This window comes from Dioscorea cayenensis, chromosome 18, assembly GCF_009730915.1.
Source record: "Dioscorea cayenensis subsp. rotundata cultivar TDr96_F1 chromosome 18, TDr96_F1_v2_PseudoChromosome.rev07_lg8_w22 25.fasta, whole genome shotgun sequence".
Classification (NCBI taxonomy): Eukaryota; Viridiplantae; Streptophyta; class Magnoliopsida; order Dioscoreales; family Dioscoreaceae; genus Dioscorea; species Dioscorea cayenensis.
In genome coordinates, this window is record NC_052488.1 from 21,845,632 (window position 1) to 21,866,385 (window position 20,754).

The following is a 20,754-nucleotide window of genomic DNA, read 5'->3' on the forward strand; positions in this document are numbered from 1 at the left end:
TGCATTGCCCATTCATTGTGTGATTGCTAGGTATTGTGATATTGCACACCAAGTGTTCGACGAATTGCCACACTAGTTCCGCGCTTCCTCACGCGCAACAATTCTTCAAATGTGGGAAGTAGGGGACGCACTAAATTAAGATTTCTTTTGATCGTTCAGAATGACTCCTTGAGGGTAGCCTTATGAGTAGCGATGGACTCCTTGAGGGTAGCCTTATGAGTATCCATCGCTGGATTTATCAAATCAAATAGCATATGATCAATTTTGCATAAAGTCAAAAGATAAGAAGATACTATTAACGAGAAATTGCAGTTGTTTTGTTTAATCAATATGTTCCACCATACCGCATGAATGAGGAGATTTTCTAAGTCAAAACAACTATTGGTTCAGTTCTACGAGTGGCCCAAATAGACCAAACCTCTTCGAGGATGGCCGATACATTTGGATATTAAAAAAGACAAAATAGTGTGTCCATATTCTTTGTAAGTACATTCCATTAACAAATATTACGCAGTATCTACCACTTAGCAGAGAACACAATGAGTTGTGGAAATACAGTTGTATCCTTTTTAGCTAGATCTTTTACGGTTAGCACCTTGTTTTCTAAATAATATATATAACTATTTAGTTTCTTTCTTTCTTTTATTATTCAAAATATAATTATTGCACCCAATCACGCCCAATCCAAATGCACACAAAATGTCTTTTCCCCAAAAAGAAATGGGCCATTAACAGGCCAGACAGGCAAACAGGCCTCCATGTCTGCAAAAGAAACCAAATTGTGGTTTGTCCTCGTAATCTTATGTAGTTATGTCTAACCATTTTTAACAATCATCATTCATATAATTTATCGTTTAGGTTTTTATAATACAATAGTTAAACCCTGATTATTAAACCTATAAAATAATAATAATAAAAGCACATGTTAATTATCAAAGAAAAATAATATATTGTCCAGCAAAAGTTGTATTCGAATAAGCTAGTCTTTCTAACACCTTAATCTCATTGAGTTTTTAGGTTATGAGTTGGGTGCTAATTTAAAAGATCAAAAATGCATTTTAAAAAGTTATTTATGTGCAGAATGAGATTTTTCTGTTTTTGTTGATGAAATGTGACAAAACGTATGGCAGAAATGTGTATATGTATGAAGTAAACTTAACAAACCACTATACTCTCACCTTATATATATATATGAGAGGATTTTATATATGTTTTCACAATGTGCCAAAAGTAGCCATCAATCTCTCTAGTTTGTCTAGTTTGTTGTGAACGAGAGTTTGCTTCATCATGGATGTGAAATTTCCTATTATTAACTCACCAATGACGGTGCTCATGGAGAACCGATTTATAAAGCTATGATATATAACCCTAAATTTTTTACGCTATATATATAAGAAAATAATGATTGTGATTTGATTCATATATTTTTTTTAAAAAAAAAAATCAACCAAATAAGCAAGCATCTTCCAGGCCCAAAGGACACCATGAGATTTATATCTTAATCAAAAGTGTCCCAGATGACCCTAAAGAGATTTAAATCTTAGTCCAAGGAATGTGGACAGTAGTAGTAATAATAATAATAATAATAATAATAATAATAATAATAATATCCTTGAAATATTGTGATGAAAGAGATGGCTTGCAAGAGCTATATCAGCAAAATAAAAAATAATTAGTACCTAACTCCAGTTTTCTTTCCTTCTACGCTACCATGAATCGCTCCATGATATAAATCTTTTACATTACACACATTATAATTAGCAAAGAAAAAAAAAACACTGTATCACGGGGAAGAAAAAAAGAAAAACCATTAAGATATATTACTGTCAAGGTTATTTGGACAAGACAATATACATTCATAATGAATGTAGATCAATTTTATGTTGTAAGGGATCTGTATTCTTATATATGAACACATAATTATTTGTTATTTTACCAATAGTCTCGGTTAACTAATTACCCTTAACAATAGATTCAATAAAAACATCTAACACCTCTAGTCCAAATATCGAAGTACCCATTTATCCATCAATTCACTCCTGATTAATCATCACCTCGAAAAAGTATTTCTTTACAGAATCCTCTAGTCATTAGTTTGTTTTTGTGTTGTTCTACCATATTTATAGTTTTTTCATATGTTTTACTCTACTGTATTTTTTTAAAATAAATTAATGTTTTATTTATTAAAAAAACACTTTGATTTTATCCTTTTATTGTATTATAGTGTTTTATTTTTTGTAATAATAGATAAATCACAACATATATTAAAATAGAAAACTCCATAATAACGCCACATAGAAAAATACAACAGAAATATAAAGAAGGTGGGCATCCATCCGGGATCTAACCAAGAGTAATAAGCCTACGTGCATCTTGTCCTTGATCTGAAGGCTCGGAATTCATTAATTCTTTGCTTGTCACCTCAATTCAATTGAGATAAGACATTGAATGAAAATGAATACCCTTTTGTTTTGTTTCAGGTGAGATGGCACACCAAGTCAGGGATCTTTCTTTTCTCCATCCTATTAATTAAACCTATAATAATAATAATAATCCATGCATTGCATGCATGCATGAATGCACCGACAACTGTTACAATAACACCTGCAGTATTTTACTGTTAATCTTTTCATTATTGGTTCTCAAGTGTGTCATCGTCATTCCTTTGTTTTTAACCATGTCCTTTTTGTAATTTAAATTATTTATTTATTATTTATTTCTTATCAAGGGGACAAGTTAATGCTTGACTCTGGCCTCTATTTGATGAAATGTCTCACTTGGTACCATGGCTTGTTCCCTGTCACCTTATCATGCAATATGTTAGCTTACCTCATTGACTAGCTTAGCTCCTTTTGAATTCCATCTTTATTTTCGGCGCAATATATACATATATATTAATATATATGTGTGTACATGCTTTGTGAGGAAAACATTTATTTGATGATTTTGACTAAGCTTATGGTGTTTGTATGACTTTTGATTTATTACTTTGTTGATTTGAAAATAATGATTTTGGTGTTTTAAAAAAAATGGTTTTAAGCATTTTAACAATAAATAAATAAATACACACGCACAAGTTTGATTAATTTTTGGGACACAGAATTATATAAAATGAATGAAATGGAAAAAAAAAAAATACCATCTAAGGCATTTTTTAGGCAAATTTTAAAATATTAATTTTATAAAACTAATCACTAAAAATTCCATGAAAAAGTGTCAATTAAAAAAAATCACATATCATCCGTGATTAAAAAAAATTATAAGCTACATAAAATTGGAGATAAAATATACAAAATGTGTCAAAATCCACTGCTGGTGAAATTAGGTCAAACAAAACAAAAGAATTGAAGTGGACATCCAAGAGAAAATTACAAGAATTTTGATCATTCCTCTGAAGTGATGTTAATATTACTAAAAAAAATCAACCACTTAGCCTGAATGCACAATTAGAGTCTAGTCACCGAATATATATAGTGGTGAAGAGTAAAATAACTTATTTTTTCGGTTGATGGTTTTCATCAAGGATTCTAATTTAGGCATTTTTAAGTTTAAGCTTCAAGGTATATATATAGATCCCATTCATATTATATATTTAATTTTTTTTAAAAAAATTATTTATGAAAACGAATTGGTGTTACGACCGTTTAGATTAATCTTTCCCGACCTTTTTACTCTTGAGATTTGTGAAATAACTGATGGTACTTATGATTAAATAAAGAACATTGTTAAAAAAAAAAAGAAAAAGAAAATGAGAATAAACATTGGATTGTGTGACATGAAGAACAAATTTCCCAAGCTCCAAAATCTTTAATCACAAGTATCTGAACATAAAAAGTCCATGAAATGGATCCAAAAATGATGTAAAAATTTGACATCTTTGCACTAAAAACGGCCACCTGAAAAAGTGAAGGTTCAAATCATCATGCTCTCTTGGGGAGAACAAATTCTTTTGCTGTATTAGCCCTCCTCATCACTTAATTAAAGACAATAAAAAAAAAGTCCGATGATCAATTATTAATAAAACTCGCATTTTATTTTTTTAGTATTTCAAAATCATAATTAAAAATTATAAATACAACCAGTTTTTGTCGGCAAAGATGTTAAGTCGAGAATTCCGATAAACTTTAAAATCATGATAATCATTCATTCAGATACTACCTAAAAATTTTTAGTAACTCCTTAGAATTTCAAATTTATTGCGATTTAATTTTTTTTATTTATTTTTCTTTTAACATGTCTTTAGTTGATGATGTGACAATTCATATGAAATGCATGATGCCGAATTCATAAATAAATTTACTACTTTCATCTTGTTATATAATAAAATATATATATATATATATAATTTGAATTTTATTTGGTTAGTTTTAAATTACAACAAAACAATTATATTTTAACAAATATAAAATTACATAATTAATTTCATAAATTTTAAAACATTTCTATCATCAATAGCCAATCAAAATTCACAAAATTAAAATTAAAAATTAGATTAGTTTGCTAAACCATCAAAATTGGTATATTTTTAAAAACTAGAAAAAGAAATTAGTGAGATAGAAAAGGGTGGGGGCCCAAATGTCAAATCCGGGTGAGAGATCCGGATGTCGGCGACCGAGTTGACACCGAGTCAAACGGGGGAATCGGGTCCCACCCAACGTGGATCATCCCCGTATTTCTCGCCCAGCCACAAGTTCCCAACCTCTCTTTCTCACCTGCCGTACGATCATCGAATTGACGAAACTACCCCCGCACGTTATTTATTTTTACTGCCGCACCCAACGCGCTCGCCGCCATAATTCCATCATCATGATGATTGCCAACGTTTGGCGGGAAAGACATTTTTGCTTACGTGTCATGCCAGCTGGCACTTGTGACTCCCTTTTATGATAATAATAATAAGTTAAATATAAGTTCAATTATTACATGAAACAATTCTGATAAAATGTGAGAATTTTTTTATGTTTAGTCATAAAATTGAGTTTTTTTTCTTTAATTTTTAATTTTTAATGTAGTTGATGTCTTTCTTTAAAAAGATAATAATTATTAAAAAAAAAAAGAAGAAGAGGAGTTAATTAGTGGATTGCTTTAAACACATCAGCTTTAATTTGCTGATGTTGCTCTTGCCTTTGTTTTTGCCATGTTTTTATTAAGTTAATTATGAAGATGATTTTAACTTTGATATATCAATGTGGTTTATTTTATTTTATTTTATTTATTTATTTAAAAAGAATAAGATCATGAGTGTTTCTTTTTTCTCCTTTTTTTTTAACACTCCATTGACAACCAAGCAGCAGCTAATCTTTAAATGAATCAGCACAAACAAAGATCAATCATGTTTGATAATACATTTCAATTGATTGATGTGAGATGCTTTCTCTTAATAATATAACTTTGTTTTAGATCTTGTTAACATGACAAATGATCTAAATAAAAGCTACATATATATATGCTAGCTACCTAGCTTGTCCTTGAGGATCAATATTGCCAACAAAACCTCAACTTAGGCCTTTCATTTTCTCATTGTTTCTCCCAGATCAGAACCTTCAATATAACGACAACGATATATAAATATTAACCTCATGTAAATCTAAACATTGTTTTCAATCTTATTAATATTTATGTATATAATTCTTTATATTTCTCATTTTAGTCTTATTCTAGAGTTCAATATATATAGGTTCACTTGCAAAAATGCAACCATATATATAGATATAAATATATAAATATATATATACAGTATCATCCAAAGGCATCTGATGGTCCTCAAGTTCTACATGTTTTGTTATTTTACATACTTATAGTACGATTCCTTGGACATTTATCATGAGTATGTCCCAGTGTTTATTCCTTTTGTCTTCATAGTGGCCCTGTTTATATATATATTATGCATCAAGATACTGATTTAACCATTATATAAATAATTAAAAGTATATTAATATTAGCAGTGTACTTTAAGCGTGCTTTCACCGCTTCATCACTTTATATACATATATATATATATTTCTCAATTAATATCATTGTACTTCATAATGCATAATCAAGTAACTAGTTTAATTTCTACTCAAAGAGTTTCAAATGAGTATTAAAAACATTATAATGTGATGCTAAATTAATATTGCGTGAGGACTACCGCACTTGGAATATAATAAGATGGAATGAGTCTTGTTATGTAAGTGTATTAATTGGTGCAATCATAGAATTAATGAATGCTCTAGCTTATCATGAATGATTTATTATTAATTAACAAATGAAAATATCTTAAATGAGTTCAAAACTCGAAAAAATTTGAGGACGTACAAGTGATCATCCCACGCGTGATGGAAATTTTTATCATTAATGATTGTGCTAATCATTGAGTCATTTTTAGATCTCTATACCACCAACACCATCTACCACCTTCTTATATTTTATATTTAAGAAGTTGCTATTCCACCTGATAGTCACCATGAGTCAAAAAAAACTTTAAAAAATAAAAGTATACATTTGTTAAATAGTCTAATTAGATAGCTATATATTATATATAATGAATTTAAATTTCATTAAGTTAGTTTAAGATATATAAATTAAGAAGTACATTTGTTTTTTTGAAAAAAAGAAAGATGGATTGATAACCTACAAATATTTCTATGCATGAGAATGTTAAAAACTAGCTGTAAATAAAAGAGTAACAATTCTAGGAACACAAATTAACCACTATATATAGAGGAAGAACACGAGAAGATTAATATAGACTAATTAAGTGAGCAACACTATGGTCATTATGATCATATTGTTTGTTGTTCAATCTTTATTGGATTTTGGCTTTTCAAGTCCAAACTAAATCAATAAACAAGGAAATTCATTGAGAAAAATAGTTAGTAATTAAGAACAGAATGCATGGTTTCAAGAGTACTTACTTACAGCACAACAAAGAGTACATATTCACGTGGAGTTAGATGAAATAAAAATAGGAAAAACACAGAAGAAAAAAACGAAAAAGGCTCTCAAGAGTAGATAAACAGTGGAATCAACAAGCCATGGAAGTACCATGTGAAAGCAAGTCATTAATTGAGTCCTTCGTACCACTGATTTTAATTAATTAACTTTGATTGTATCCTAAGCAATGATCTAGCTGCTAAATAATAAGCTGTTTTTTTTATTATTATTTCTCTAATTTGGTTGTGAAATTAATTTTGAGGAATGTAATGAAACTTTTAAAATACTAATAATAATAACAATAACATTTCCTCAATTTGTATGAAATATATATAATCCCAGCAGGTAATCTTCACAAGCTCACACACACCAACTTGTCTTTTCACTTCCTCACTCAATAAATCATGATTTGTTATAACATTTGCCTCTATATTTATAACACAAAATTAAAGAATTAAGAAAGTAATTAATAATATATAATGTTGAAGAAGAAGAAGTGCAGGTAGTAGAGTAGTAAATTAGTAAGATGAAGGGTGGGGTCAACAAGTTGAAAGTAAGCAGTACAAACAATAAATAGAGAGGTTCATAGTTATGGCAGAGACCAAGAAGACAGAATGAAAAGAAGATGATGGGACCTGAGCATGGTGGGGGTTTGCGGCCTTTTATCTATCTTATCAGTTATCATCCCTTCTTTCAATCCACATTAATTCTCATACTACTTAGCACTTCTCAAGATTAATTAATTAACTCTCTCATATTTCTCAACAAGAAACAACACCACATTATATATATTTGTACTTATAATTCAATTGTAAGTCTAGAACACTGTCACTATATAAATATAAATATTAAAAGGAGTGAATATTATTGTGTGATGCGGGGATGATGTTAGCAATGGCAGAAGAGAAGAGAAGAGAAGAGTGAGTGCACGTGTGCTGCTGGCTGAGAGTTTGAAGAAAAATGGGGACCAGGCATGAACAGTACATATATGGAGATGTAGAAACTAGAAAGAGAGAAGAAAGATTGAAATTTTTGGGGTGCAAGTTCCACATTTTTTGAGCAAAATGAAAATCTCCATTCAGTCATGATCATGTGAATTTTAATTATATAGTTCTATATAATTAAATTCCAAGAAAACAAAGAGAACAAAGAGAGAGAGAGAGAGATAGAAAGAAAATGAGAGAGAGATCAAGAAGCAGAAGAAGCACCAGGTTGATGATCATCTGAGTTTGGAGCAGTAGCAGCATCAGCAGTAGCAAGAAGAGGAGGAGGAGGAGCAGAAGAGGAGGAAGCGGCGGTTGTGGTGGCGGCGGCGGCGGAGGAGGAGGAAGAAGGAGGAAGGCGTTTCCGCTTCTTCTTCTCGTAAGGGATGCCACGAGCGCGAGCTTGGGTTTCACGGACTTCACGGAGATAGATGCGGACAGCGCGAGCGGCAAAAGGGTTGGATTCAGGACGGCCACCGGATTCCTCGAAAGCAGCACGGAGACGGCCGATGAGAGCGTCGAGAGAACCCCAGGCTTGGCGGAGAGGGCAAGAACAAGGGGCTGGAGGGTTGGGGTTGGAGAAGTAAGGGCAAGAAGAAGAGTGAACCTTAGTTTTGCCGAACTGGTCTAGATATTTGAGGAACTCGATGACATGAGCTCCGCTGCAGCGTGAGAGAGCTAGTGGTGGTTTGTGATTCCTCAAGTATTGCTGGAAAGTGTTCCAATCTCTTCTTTTTTGCGCTTCGTACCTACTTGGTTGCTGTTGTTGTTGCTGTTGATGTTGCTGTTGCTGTTGCTGTTGATGTTGTGAAGAAGAGGAAGAAGAAGGAGGAGGAGGAGGAGGAGTAGGAAGAGAAGGATCCATGGAAGAGATGGAGATGGAGTACTCAGGGATCTTTTTTCATGGTAAGGGAGAGAGAGAGAGGGGAGAGAGGAAGGAGGAGAAGGAGGAGGTTAAAAGGGAAGGGGGTGATGGAGGAGGTGGGGATGGCCCGCCATTGGAGATGAAGATGGAGATGTGAGAGCTGGGGATGGGCAGCAGCAACACACACGCTTGTTGAATAGTTAGATGCTGCTGCTTCTACTTGATGAGTTGGAGACTTGGAGTTAGAGTTGGAGATAGACAAAAGGAAAACTCACATTCTTTCTTGCTTACTATTTACCCTCATTCACACATTCATTCAGTCATTTGTGTGTGTGTGTGTGTGTGTGTTCAATGTTCATAACTTCATATATAAACTTTGTTTTATAATTTATTTTAGTATTATAATATTAAAAAAAAAGAGGAAGAAATTTTGACCCTCATTTAAGTAGGGTATTATTTTAGTGATTATATATGGCAAATTGGTGAATTTTATGGGGAATTAATTAGTTGGATTATGGTGTGTTTTTTAATAGTGTTTTTAAAGATTTTAGAATTTTTTTTTTAATTTTAATGTTTGTTTATGTTAAATTTTATGTCTGTGTACTTTTTAGTTAGAGTATAATGTGTATATATATGTATATATTTGTGGAGTTACGGTCAAACTAGAGGTCTTTTGTTGATTTGGTATACCTCATGTGAAACTCCATTTAGTGGTCATATATAAGGACAAGGTTATCATTCAAAGTTGTATTTATGGAATTATGTTTTAAAGAATAATATTAAATTTTTTTACTAGAAATAAATTAATGATGTTTTTGATTCGGGGTGACATTTTAATTTTGAGAGAAATTAGGAGTAATTTTTTTATAAAAGAGATGTTTTAGGAAATTCTAAAGTTTAGACTTAAAATATAAGTTTTATTATACATGATTAATTAAAACTTAATTATACAATTTGTGAGGTAATGCCAAATACCTAGTGCAGTGAAAGGCATGTGAGCATGTATAAAAAGAAAGAGGATCAAATCCCCCGTAATTAGACTTGTAGCAACACTATGCAATAGCACAGAAATAATGTAAAACTACGGTTCACTCATTGTTCATTGGTTTCCTTACAAGAGGAGCTATATTTTTCACTTCTCTGTGGTTGTAGGTTGCAGAGCATGAAAATTTTGCCATTGTATGGTTATAATTTTTGAAATATAATATTGAGTTCACTTGGCAGCCCATCATTGGCATGCATATTGCATGCTCCATATGGTAAATCCCTACGGTGTCATTAAATTACCATAACTGGTGCACCACTTTCCCTACATATTTTTTTGACAAACTTTTTACAGGGCGATGCTTGCTTGTCACCTTTGTACTAATAAAAATAAAATAAAATAAATAAAAAAATAATAAAATCGTGAGGCAATTTATCTTTAATTGTGTACATATATGTTTAGTCCAATGCAATCCACAAAAATAAGAAAGCTAATAAGAATGAAGTTGATCATGTTCACAAAAAAAAAAAAAATTTGTTTATTTTATTGAATATAATTTGTTAATCACAAGAGATTTGTTCTGAAATGTCATCTAAAATCCATTTTTCCATTTTATTTTGTCGGCCCACTTGAGACTCCGAATATACTTATGTTTAAAAATATTTAACATCATATGAATATAATTATGTTTAAAAATATTTAACATCATATATATATATAATACAATTAAATGTTGGAGTTGCTAGCAAATACTCTATTTTTTTGTTGGGTTGTCATAAAGTTTCCTACTGTAACTAATTTGGACCATATGTTTAAAAGAAACTTAAATTCTACAATGCATAACATACGTTTTCCCTTTTAACAAAAAAAATTAATAATAATAATAATATTACAATTATATATTCAGACATGTATTTTTTTAAAAAATAAAAATAAAAAAAAAACAACCCATAAAATTGGTTTCAATACCGTACAAGTCTTTGTAATTGTGTATTTTTTTTCATTTTAATCTTTGCAATATTTTTAGATATAATTAAGTTATCATATTTAGTAGAGTTAGATCATTCTAGTCTGCGGCGTAGATGGGCAAGTGTTCCGCCAAAAAAATATTACAGGAACTTAATTATACCTAAAAATATTGCAAGGACTAAAAAGGTAAAAAATACACAATTACATGGATATGTCTGGCACTTATATCCGCAAAATTTTCTTTGAAGATTAATGTTTGAGAGAATATTTTATAGACTCTTACCAATATTTCAGGGCAACAGTATAGTTAAAACTTAATTCACTTATAAACACATTTTTAATTATTAGTTTATGTTTGGATTGTGACAATGGGAACTCGTTATCTTGGTCACTAATCTTTTCCTCTTTGATGCAAGTAGTTCAATTCAAGGATTGATCATGGAATTGATTTCCAAAAGAAGGATACTAATTTGGGCGAAATATATAAAGAATTAAATAATTTTATTAAATTTCATTAAAAAAAAATCGAGGAAACAATTAATCATGGCTCTATATGAATGAATGAGCTTCCAAGGGCACTTGAGTTTATTTTTTTTTATTTATTTTTTTTTAAAAAAAAGTGGATAAACCACATATATTAAACCGCAGAAAGAACACACAGGATCCAGGAAACAAAAACAGCAACAAACCCACTAGCTGTGGATCAAAAGCAACAAAAATAGAACAAGAGCAGAAACAAAAAAGGGAACCAAGAGGTCCCCACCGGACAGAAACAAAGATCCGCTATCCAGCGCCCTGATCAGTATGAGCCTCCGGAGGTGGCACACCAGCGAACTCCTCCGTCTGCGAGCCAGCAAACTCCAGGCTGCGCCTGACAATCGATATAGGGCCTTCCAATTTCTCCTGAATGCTCACCGAGGCAGCTGAGAACCAGGATAAGAGCATACGATTAATCTTAAAACATAAACTGTTCACAGGCATCACATTAGCATTAAACATGCAATCATTACGAGTAAGCCAAATGTTCCAAACAATCGCCTTAACCACTAATTCCCCAAAAATTCTAACGCCAGACAAGCGAGAGGTTCTCCAAACACCCCAGACAATGGAAAAAGATCCAGGTGGCTCCGGCAGCCGAAGAGTCCGCCCAAAATATGCCCACACCTGTTGAGCAACCGGACAGAGTAAAAAAAGATGATCAACAGATTCCATGTTCTCATGACAAAGCACGCAGGTAGCAGTAGGTAGGCGGTTGCATCTTCGTTTGGCCAGGTTTTCCAATGTCAGAATTTTGTCCTTCCACGCTAGCCAATTGAAGAGGTTGATCTTCTTTGGGCAGATGCTACTTGATAAGTGCTTGAGTAGACATATTTTTATATATGTTTTACATGCACTGAGCATCATTTTTACTATGGTTTATGTCTCATATTGTGTATTTGGTGTTCTTTTATGCATATAGGTTGTGAATGACTTGAAGAGTAAAAAGGAAGCAAAGATGGGCTATAAAGACATAATGTTGGGAGTTCTTGTTCAATTCAAGGACCAAGACACGAGAGGAGTTGATAAACATGGAGATGTGTGCCAACTTCCAAGAAGATTCAAGTCAATTCACTAGTTGGAAGGGCACAAAAGGCAGCCCACATCATCATTTTTCCTTCTCTTTGTGAAGATTGCACGACCTCTCAAAGATACGTCGATGAAGAAAAGTTTTTATAGCCTACCACATGGACGTGTGCCCGGACATGTGGCCTCAAGAGAAGATTGTTTATCATCGCGTTTGTGGAAATCATCGTAGCGAAAGTCGTCGTAGCGTAACCATCGTAGACGACCATCGTAGCAGACTCATCGCTCACGCGCCCGCGAAATTCCGCGCGACCGCTGGAAATTCTCGCAGCCACGCGGGCGTGGAAAAATCCACGCGGCGTGGGGGCACGTGACAGACGCGTTGTGAGGCCTATAAATAGCCGTTTTGCCCTATTCTTTCTCATCTTTTGTGCGGCTCTTGAGGGGTGAGACGGCTAGGGTTTGGAGAGGAGGTCTTTGCGGCTTTGGAGGTGCTTCATCACCAACTTTGATCGATTCCTCCTCCGTCATAGCATCAAGGAAGCCACCGGTGAACCTAGCTTCGGAGTGGGTCCTTCAAGACGTCGAAGCTCTCCATCAAGGCCATCAGTTCATATATAAGGGGGTTTATTTCTATGGTTTTTAATGTACTTTCATTCATTGATGGTGTGTTTTTGTATGTTGCTCCATGGAGGGCTAAAACCCCTAGAGGGTATTTGGGCTTGTGAACCCTAGGATTCTCAACTTTTTGTGGATTTGCTTTTGTGTTTCTATTTAATCCGAGTTTGATTAAGTTTCATTCTTGAATGTTTAATGCTTGCTTGCCTTATTGATCTTATGGTTATTTGGTTTGCATGATTTGTTGCCTTAGTGGGAGAGAGATCTCCATTAGGGTTAGAACCTCAAGATTGAAGAGGGTTGAGAGGGTGAGTCATGAGATAGTGAAGTGTCCCCTTTCCCTCCGATTGGTGTATTCTATCTCCATTCCCTAAGCTCTATGCAACCATATTTGGTGGGAGGCGTGAGATTGCTCGATTTCTCCGCGGGACCTTGTAGGGGGTTAGGATCCTTCACGGGAATTAGGGTTGGATCAATCTTTAGGAATTGGATACACGTTTGGAATCCCTAGAGTGCTTTTGCGGTCGTATGTGGTGCGAGGTGTTGAGATTGAGCGATTTCTCCACCGGGACCTCGTAGGGGACTAGTATCGGTGATCTAGAGATAGACCCGATTATGTTTGGATCTCCACGACTTAACTTACTCATCATAGAAACACTTTGCTTATCCGCTACCCTAATACCCGAATCCTAGGGGGAGCATTGCCCTGAATACCCCACTTTTACTCGATTGAGATTCTCCTTCCATTTTACCCTTGCATATTCGTCTCCGTGTTCATCTCTTTGCACATTAGATCACCACACTATCCTATTATCATTAGGCTAGATAGCGAGAGAAGAAGTTAGTACTAGTAGCCCCTGCTCCTCGTGGATTCGACTACCCACTCACCGGGTATTTATTACTTCGACACCCGTGCACTTGCGGTACACACACGCATATTCGGACGTGTCACTACTCCAGAAGAACTTCGCGACAGGACAACGCACACCCCCATCACAAATGAAGTTATAGAAAGATTTCACAGAGAACGCGCCGTTACCGGTAAGCCTCCAAATTTTCTTGTCAGGTGCAGAACTGTTAGGGGCCCTCAAAGTATCTCTGATCAGATTCAGCTCAGGAGAATAAACGAACGGAGGCTGCTCCAACAGAGCACTCAGTTCCCGGATTGAACCGTTAGGGTGTAGGCAACTGGCAAACCTATCCTGCCACAGGAACCTAGGAGCTCTACCGTCAAGCCATTGATCTTTCCAAAAAAGCGTTTCCCATCCCGACTGAACATTATGCGCAATACAGCTACGAAACGCCGGCAGGCAATTAAGAACACATTTCCAGAAAAAAGAGATCCGACCAGTAAGCCTGGGGAACATATTCCAGCGATTCATCCCATAATTAAATTGAATAACCTCCGACCCACACCAACCGGGAAAAGTTAAGAATTTCCACCACCATTTCCCCAGCAACGCCTGATTAAAAGTGTCAATTCCAAGGATGCCCCAACCACCCTGGTCGCGCGGGCGACACAAGTTTGTCCAGCTCACCAATCGACACCCGGGATGATCCAAGTCAGACCTCGACCACGTAAAAGTCACGCCCTAATTTGGTCGATGCGCTTAACCACCCAAAGCAAAGGCAAACCGAAAACAATGACATCCAAAGAAGTGGGAATCGCCGAAAAGCACGGAATTGACAAGAGTAAGTCTACCCCCGAGCGACAGGTAGCGAACCTTCCAAGCCGACAGCCGTCTCCGGATCTTAAGAATGAGACTTTCCCAGCTCTTGCTTACGAGGCCCTACGTCCCGAAAATGAGGATACCCAAATATAAAACGGGGAGAGTGCCCATCGCACAGTTTAGCGTCTCAGCCGCCGCGGTGCCAGGCAAGACGCCCACCTTATTCGAATACAAACAAGTTTTGGCGAAATTAGTCTCCAACCCCGTCAAACCTTCAAACACATAAAGCATAAGCTTCACCACCCTTAGGTCCTCAATCCCACCCGTAGTAATAACCAGCAGATCATCCGCATAATGGAGGTTGCACCTACTACCGAACTCCCCCAGAGGAACACCAACCAACACTTTGGTGTATAAGGCATGCCGAAACATCGAATTTAAGACATCCATTACCAGCGCAAAGAGAAGGGGGGAAAGGGGGTCGCCTTGACGCAGACCTCTACGGTACCGGATGTAGCCCATCGGAGACCCATTAATAAGAATCGAGGCCTTAGAAGAGCATAGTAGGCACTGGATCCACTCCACCCATCTGACCCCAAATCCCCTAGCCTGTAAAAGTTCCAATAAAAAGTCCCAGTCCACCGTGTCAAACGCCTTCGCAAAGTCAACTTTCAGAATGTGCCCAGCAGAGTGATTTTTATGCATACTGAAAATCAACTCCTCTGCAGTGGCAATGTTATCGATGATACATCTCCCTTTCATGAGCGCAGATTGTTCACGCTCAACAAGCTTATCCATGACCTTGCCTAACCGGCAAGCTAACATCTTGGAGATGATCTTTACAGTAGAATTAATTAAATTGATAGGTCGAAAATCCCCAAGCGACGCAGGAGTGTCTACCTTAGGAATGAGCACAATGTTTGCCCAATTAATTCTTTCGAGATTTGCCTTTCCCGCAAAAAAATCCTCATAGAGCTTCCATAAGTCGTTTTTGGTTAATTCCCAGAATTCCCTAAAAAATACCAAAGGGAAACCATCCGGCCCCGGTGCTTTGTCTCGCCCCAACTCAAAAACCGCACATTTAAGCTCCTCCATCGTGAACGGCCACTCCAAAGAGGACAGATCAACTTGAGACTTGAAGGCAAACAGCTTCCTGAGGTCCACTTTAAGCCCAAAAGCTCTCGCACTACCAAAGATCCGAAAGAAATGGTTCTCAAAGGCTTTCCCTAACTCACGTGGCTCCTCAGTATGGATCCCTTCCACCTGTAAAGAATGAATAAAGTTCCTGTTCCTGCGTCCATTGGCTACCGCATGAAAAAATTTCGTGTTCTCGTCTCCTTCCTTTAGCCAATGTAAGCGAGACCTTTGTTTCCAATAAAGCTCCTCCTGTTGTCTAATAACAGCAAGGCTCTCCAGAATCGAGCTCTCTTGAAGCAACTCAGAGGGCGTCAACTCTCTAGATTCCTTAACCGTGTCCATTTCATCAAATTCATGCATCAAGGCTAACTTACGCAACTTAATAGAGCCGAAACTGAATTTTGCCCACTCCCTCAAGGAAGCCCTCAAGGAGGAAAGTTTTTTAGCAATGACAAAAGCGCCACACCCGTGAAACAGGGAGCCCGTCCACCAATGCTGAACTAAACCATGAAACCCCTCAGTTACGGTCCAAGCCAATTCAAATCTGAAGGTTCGCGGAGTAGCCAAGTGTTGTCCCACTTCCAGTCTAATTGGAACATGGTCCGAACCCAATCTAGGTAAACTCTTTTGAATTAATCGTGGGAAGCGCTCTCCCCACGCACTATTGACCAGAAATCGATCCAGTTTCACCCAAATTGGGTTCGCCTGTCCATTAGTCCAAGTGAATTTCCGTCCCACCGAGGGCGGCTCCCAAAACCCACAGTCCGCCATAAAAGAGTTAGCACATCGGATATCCTCCAAGTTAGGCAAACCGGTAACCTTATCAGACAATGCAAAAATTGCATTGAAGTCACCACATATGATAGAAGGGACCGAAGGTGGCCCCACACAAGCCCTGAGCTCCTCCCAGAAAGCGAGCTTACGGGGTCTAGCTACCGGTCCATAAACCGATGTACAAATCCAAGTCAGGGTAGCCACCTTGTAAGAAAACTCAATGGTTAAGCAAAATTCCCCCACACTTAGCACCCTGCCAGATAAAACCGAACTATTCCACCCAATGATGATACCCCCGGCCGAACCCACCGCAGGCACACAAGCGAAATGGTCAATCCGGCACCCACCGATCTCCCTCCAAGTGGCCTGGGAAATACCGTCCAACTTGGATTCTTGAAGACAACACACATCCGAATGATGAAGGTTAAGAAAATCCTTAACTAGGAAACGCTTAGATTGTTTTCCTAGCCCCCTAACGTTCCACGAAATAACATTCATTAAAAAACTCTAGTTCTCGCAGACCTCCAAGGAGGTCGCCGCTCGGTCCTGAGCTAGGGGGCACGTGATTTTTCTAGATGACGGATATGCATGATATAATCATTAACATTGCCAGAGAATTCAATACCACAAGCATTACAATATTGCAATAATTGAGCATCAGACCAATCGGAAATTAACGCAGGTATAGTAGGCGCACCTTTCAAGTGGTCACCGCTAGGTCCCTTCTTCTTGGTCAATTTCGGGGGATCAATCAGGAACCCTGCCTCTTCATTGAATCTAGACGACGGCTTCTTGTGCCTCTCACTCTTTCTTGTGCCCAGGGCCTTTGCAGAAGAGCCCCCCGCCTCATCAGAGTGAAAACCAGGAAGGATCACCCTCAGGTTCCTTTCAAACTCTGACATGGATTCATCGTAGTCACAATCGCCATTCTCCCGAAACCTTGTCCAAAGAATGCTCTTGAGAACAATCCATTTCCCTTTCTCGTCCCCGAGGGAGTGCTCACATCCACAGAGCTAGTAACCTGATCAATATCCGGGATCATGGCCCACGTTCCAGCCAAAAAGTGCCACTTAAAACCAAAAGGAGGTTTCATAGGTGGTAAGGCTTTCATGTTCAGGAATATATCATTGGATAATCCCAAAGACACATTCAAAGGTCCAGGGTCCAATGTGTGGCCACCCAACTCCCCCAGCCCAACCGAAAGCCCAGAAGCAAACTCAGCAGATCGGCCCACAACATTCCCCACCTCACAGCACAACACAGGGTCAAAATGGTGGTCCACCTGATCCTGGCCCGCTCCTCCTTGGTCCAGATTCAAGCCCAGCCCACCAGCCGAGATCAGAGGGTCTTCTTCCCCCGCCTCGAGATCAGTCAAGATCAGCGGATCAACACCGCTTCCCTCGAGATCTGGTTCCTTCTCAGCTAGCGTACCATCCAACGGCTCAGCAACCCTCCTCGCACCTACGGAAACCTCGGACGTGATCCTCCCAACCTCTCCAGACGCGCCACATGTCAAAATCCGCAACCCAGAAGATTTCTCCACCCATTTCTCGACACCTAGTCTGCTCGGCTCACGCGACGTCGAGGTCGCTTTGCTCTGATGGTGACCCCGCTCGGGAGACCGAGCCTTCTTCAACCCACCGGATCCACCCACGTTCTCCGACCGGACCCCGGTCCGGGAAAAAACCACCGGGTCACCTACCGGGGAGCGGCGCTCAACCACAGTACGAGGAACCTCCGGTGCTATCGAGTTAACCCTGTCGGGGAAGCCAAGCTCAACCTCCGATTCCCGCACCAAGGGAGTAGAAAACCCCGGCCCCGTCAGCTTCGTCTTCCCCTTCGCTCCCGGAGGAATGTTATGCGTGCCTCGGCCACCCACCGGAATCAGTGGTTCGGCTACATCATCGTCAATCGGCCAAAAATACCGGCCAAGAGCTTTGCTAAACTTAGCAAACTCACCTTTATCTGAGGTGATAAGTACCTTATATCTTCTCATACCCAGATTGCACTCCACTTCCATCGGCAATTCTACCCCTCGCCGGCGACGGATCAGCGCCGAGATGAATCTCTTATGTGGAACTGAGGCCTGAGAAAGAATGATGAGCTCTCCAACCGGCTTCAGCACCTCCACTATTATCTCCCAACACCACCCATGCAGCGGGAGGTTCCAGATTAGAGCCCATTGGCCGTCCCCGGAGGCACGGCCATCGGCTCCCAAATCAGCAGACCAAGGAGCAATGTTAAGAGTACAGGGCCCGTCTTTGGTGGCAACCTTGAAGGATCCCAGTTTACACACAGTCTTAACCTCGTCCCGGCTCCCCAGCGGCACCAGAAACGAACATTCATTTAGTGGAGTGATCGGGCCCGCCAGCATGCAATTGAGGACTGTGGGCACCACCTCGAGGACGCTGGTTTCATTGACATAGCCCTCCACGATCGACAGCACCGCCACCTTAGCAAGATCGTTGCGAACCTTCGCGATCTCCGGCGACAGGGAGAGCGAGATCGAAGCCTTGGAGATACGATACTTCCTCGGGAAAATCGGGTCCTGCCTAGCAATGCTCCCACCTTTCGAGGTCCCAGGTACACTAACTGGGCGCAAGGAAGTCTCCTCCTGCACATCCAGCCATTTGGAGCGAACGTGAAGCCTCTTCCTGTGCGGGCTGCTACGTGCACCCCTCGGACATCTAGCAGCCATATGGCCAACGCCCGCACACCTCAGGCAAACGATCTGGTGACGGCACTCCGCCTGTCATTAGTCCTTTGTAAAAACCATGATCAAATCTTCCGTCATCTGGTATAAGAATGCGTGGTGTACTTAAAGAGCTCGCACATATTCAGACACGTAAATTGCCGATATTTATTAAAAAAATAATAAAATTGAGTTTCTTTGTTTTGTAGTTTGCATTCTACTAAAGCAAAAACAAAGGTGGCCAATCAAGTTGGGGATTAGAGGGACAAATTCAATTTCTTTGGCCTTCACCTTCATGTCTTCTTCTCTACATAGCCATTCATTCATGTATTTTTTTTAAAAAATTTGACTTTAAATTCCACAGGTGGATCCCACCCCTGATTGTGATCATGTTTTATTATGTGTATTGAATATGAAAACAAATAATAATAATTATTATTATTCATCTGAAAATAATTATGTGATAAAAAATATTTAAAACATGAGGCAATATATATATATATGCAGTTTCAACTAACTCATCATTATAGTGAGAACAATAGAGCAAATCTAAAATATTAAATTTGTTATGATAGGAAGCTGTGGTTAAAACGTTTTGTTGTTTTACTTGTAATGCTTAGCTTATCATCTTGTCTGCATACATACATACATACATACATACACATATGTATATACATGCATAGAGAGAGAACACGTTCTTGAGGGAAATTTAAAAATCTAGGGACATGAAATATAGGGCATTCCACATGTTTGTGTTCAACTTCTACCTTCATTTTATATACAATATCAAACAATGTTAACCTGTGCCAAACATTAAAAATGCACAGTGAACGACAATAATTTTACAACATTTTTATAAAATAATTATTGTTAAATGATAATTTAATGACTATCATCAAATATCTTTAGAAAATACTAAATCTATGAAAATACATAATTGATCGATGTTTACTCATATATATATATATATATATATATATATATATATATATATAATATACCTGAATGAGAAGTCATAGCAATTATATTTTACGGTTCTCATGCAATGTGATTATTTATTATAATAAGTAATATAAAATTATATCTAATTAAAATTTTTTAATGACATTCATTACGTTATTGAATTACTGAACGTGTTGTTTTGTTTTTGGTACTAATGATTAAAAAACTTTTTTTTTAATTATTTGTTACATTAAAAACTAAATCACATGTTTCTAATAAAATATGAAGTAATTTACAAATTACTGATTGGTTCGAGTAGAAATGGAAATGATATATTTTGATAATACATATAGGATTTATATTAAATTAATATATTTTAATTATCATTAAGTTTATTTTAATTTTATAGGGATTATGATTTAAAATAACATCCGATGAAACAAAGGACTAGAACTCCTTTATTAACTTTACAATGGGGATATTGAGTTGGATTGCTTTAAGTTGATGTGCGAACTTTCAAAATAGTGATTTATTACAAAACTATTATCAGTATATAAGATAGCATTCCAGCTTTTATCTAATTTGACTCATTTAATTAATGCATATTTTATTCATTATATTTTCACTGGATTCTTAATTTC

General features: G+C 37.3%; 1 protein-coding gene across 1 annotated transcript; it reads right to left on the minus strand.

Annotated features, from left to right (window-relative positions):
- Positions 1-7,143: 7,143 nt before the first annotated feature.
- On the minus strand, positions 7,144-9,060 carry LOC120281641 (protein LIGHT-DEPENDENT SHORT HYPOCOTYLS 5-like). Its single transcript, XM_039288331.1, has one exon. It carries the CDS (start codon positions 8,761-8,763, stop codon positions 8,104-8,106), a length of 660 nt encoding a protein of 219 aa, XP_039144265.1. The 5' UTR covers positions 8,764-9,060; the 3' UTR covers positions 7,144-8,103.
- Positions 9,061-20,754: the final 11,694 nt, after the last annotated feature.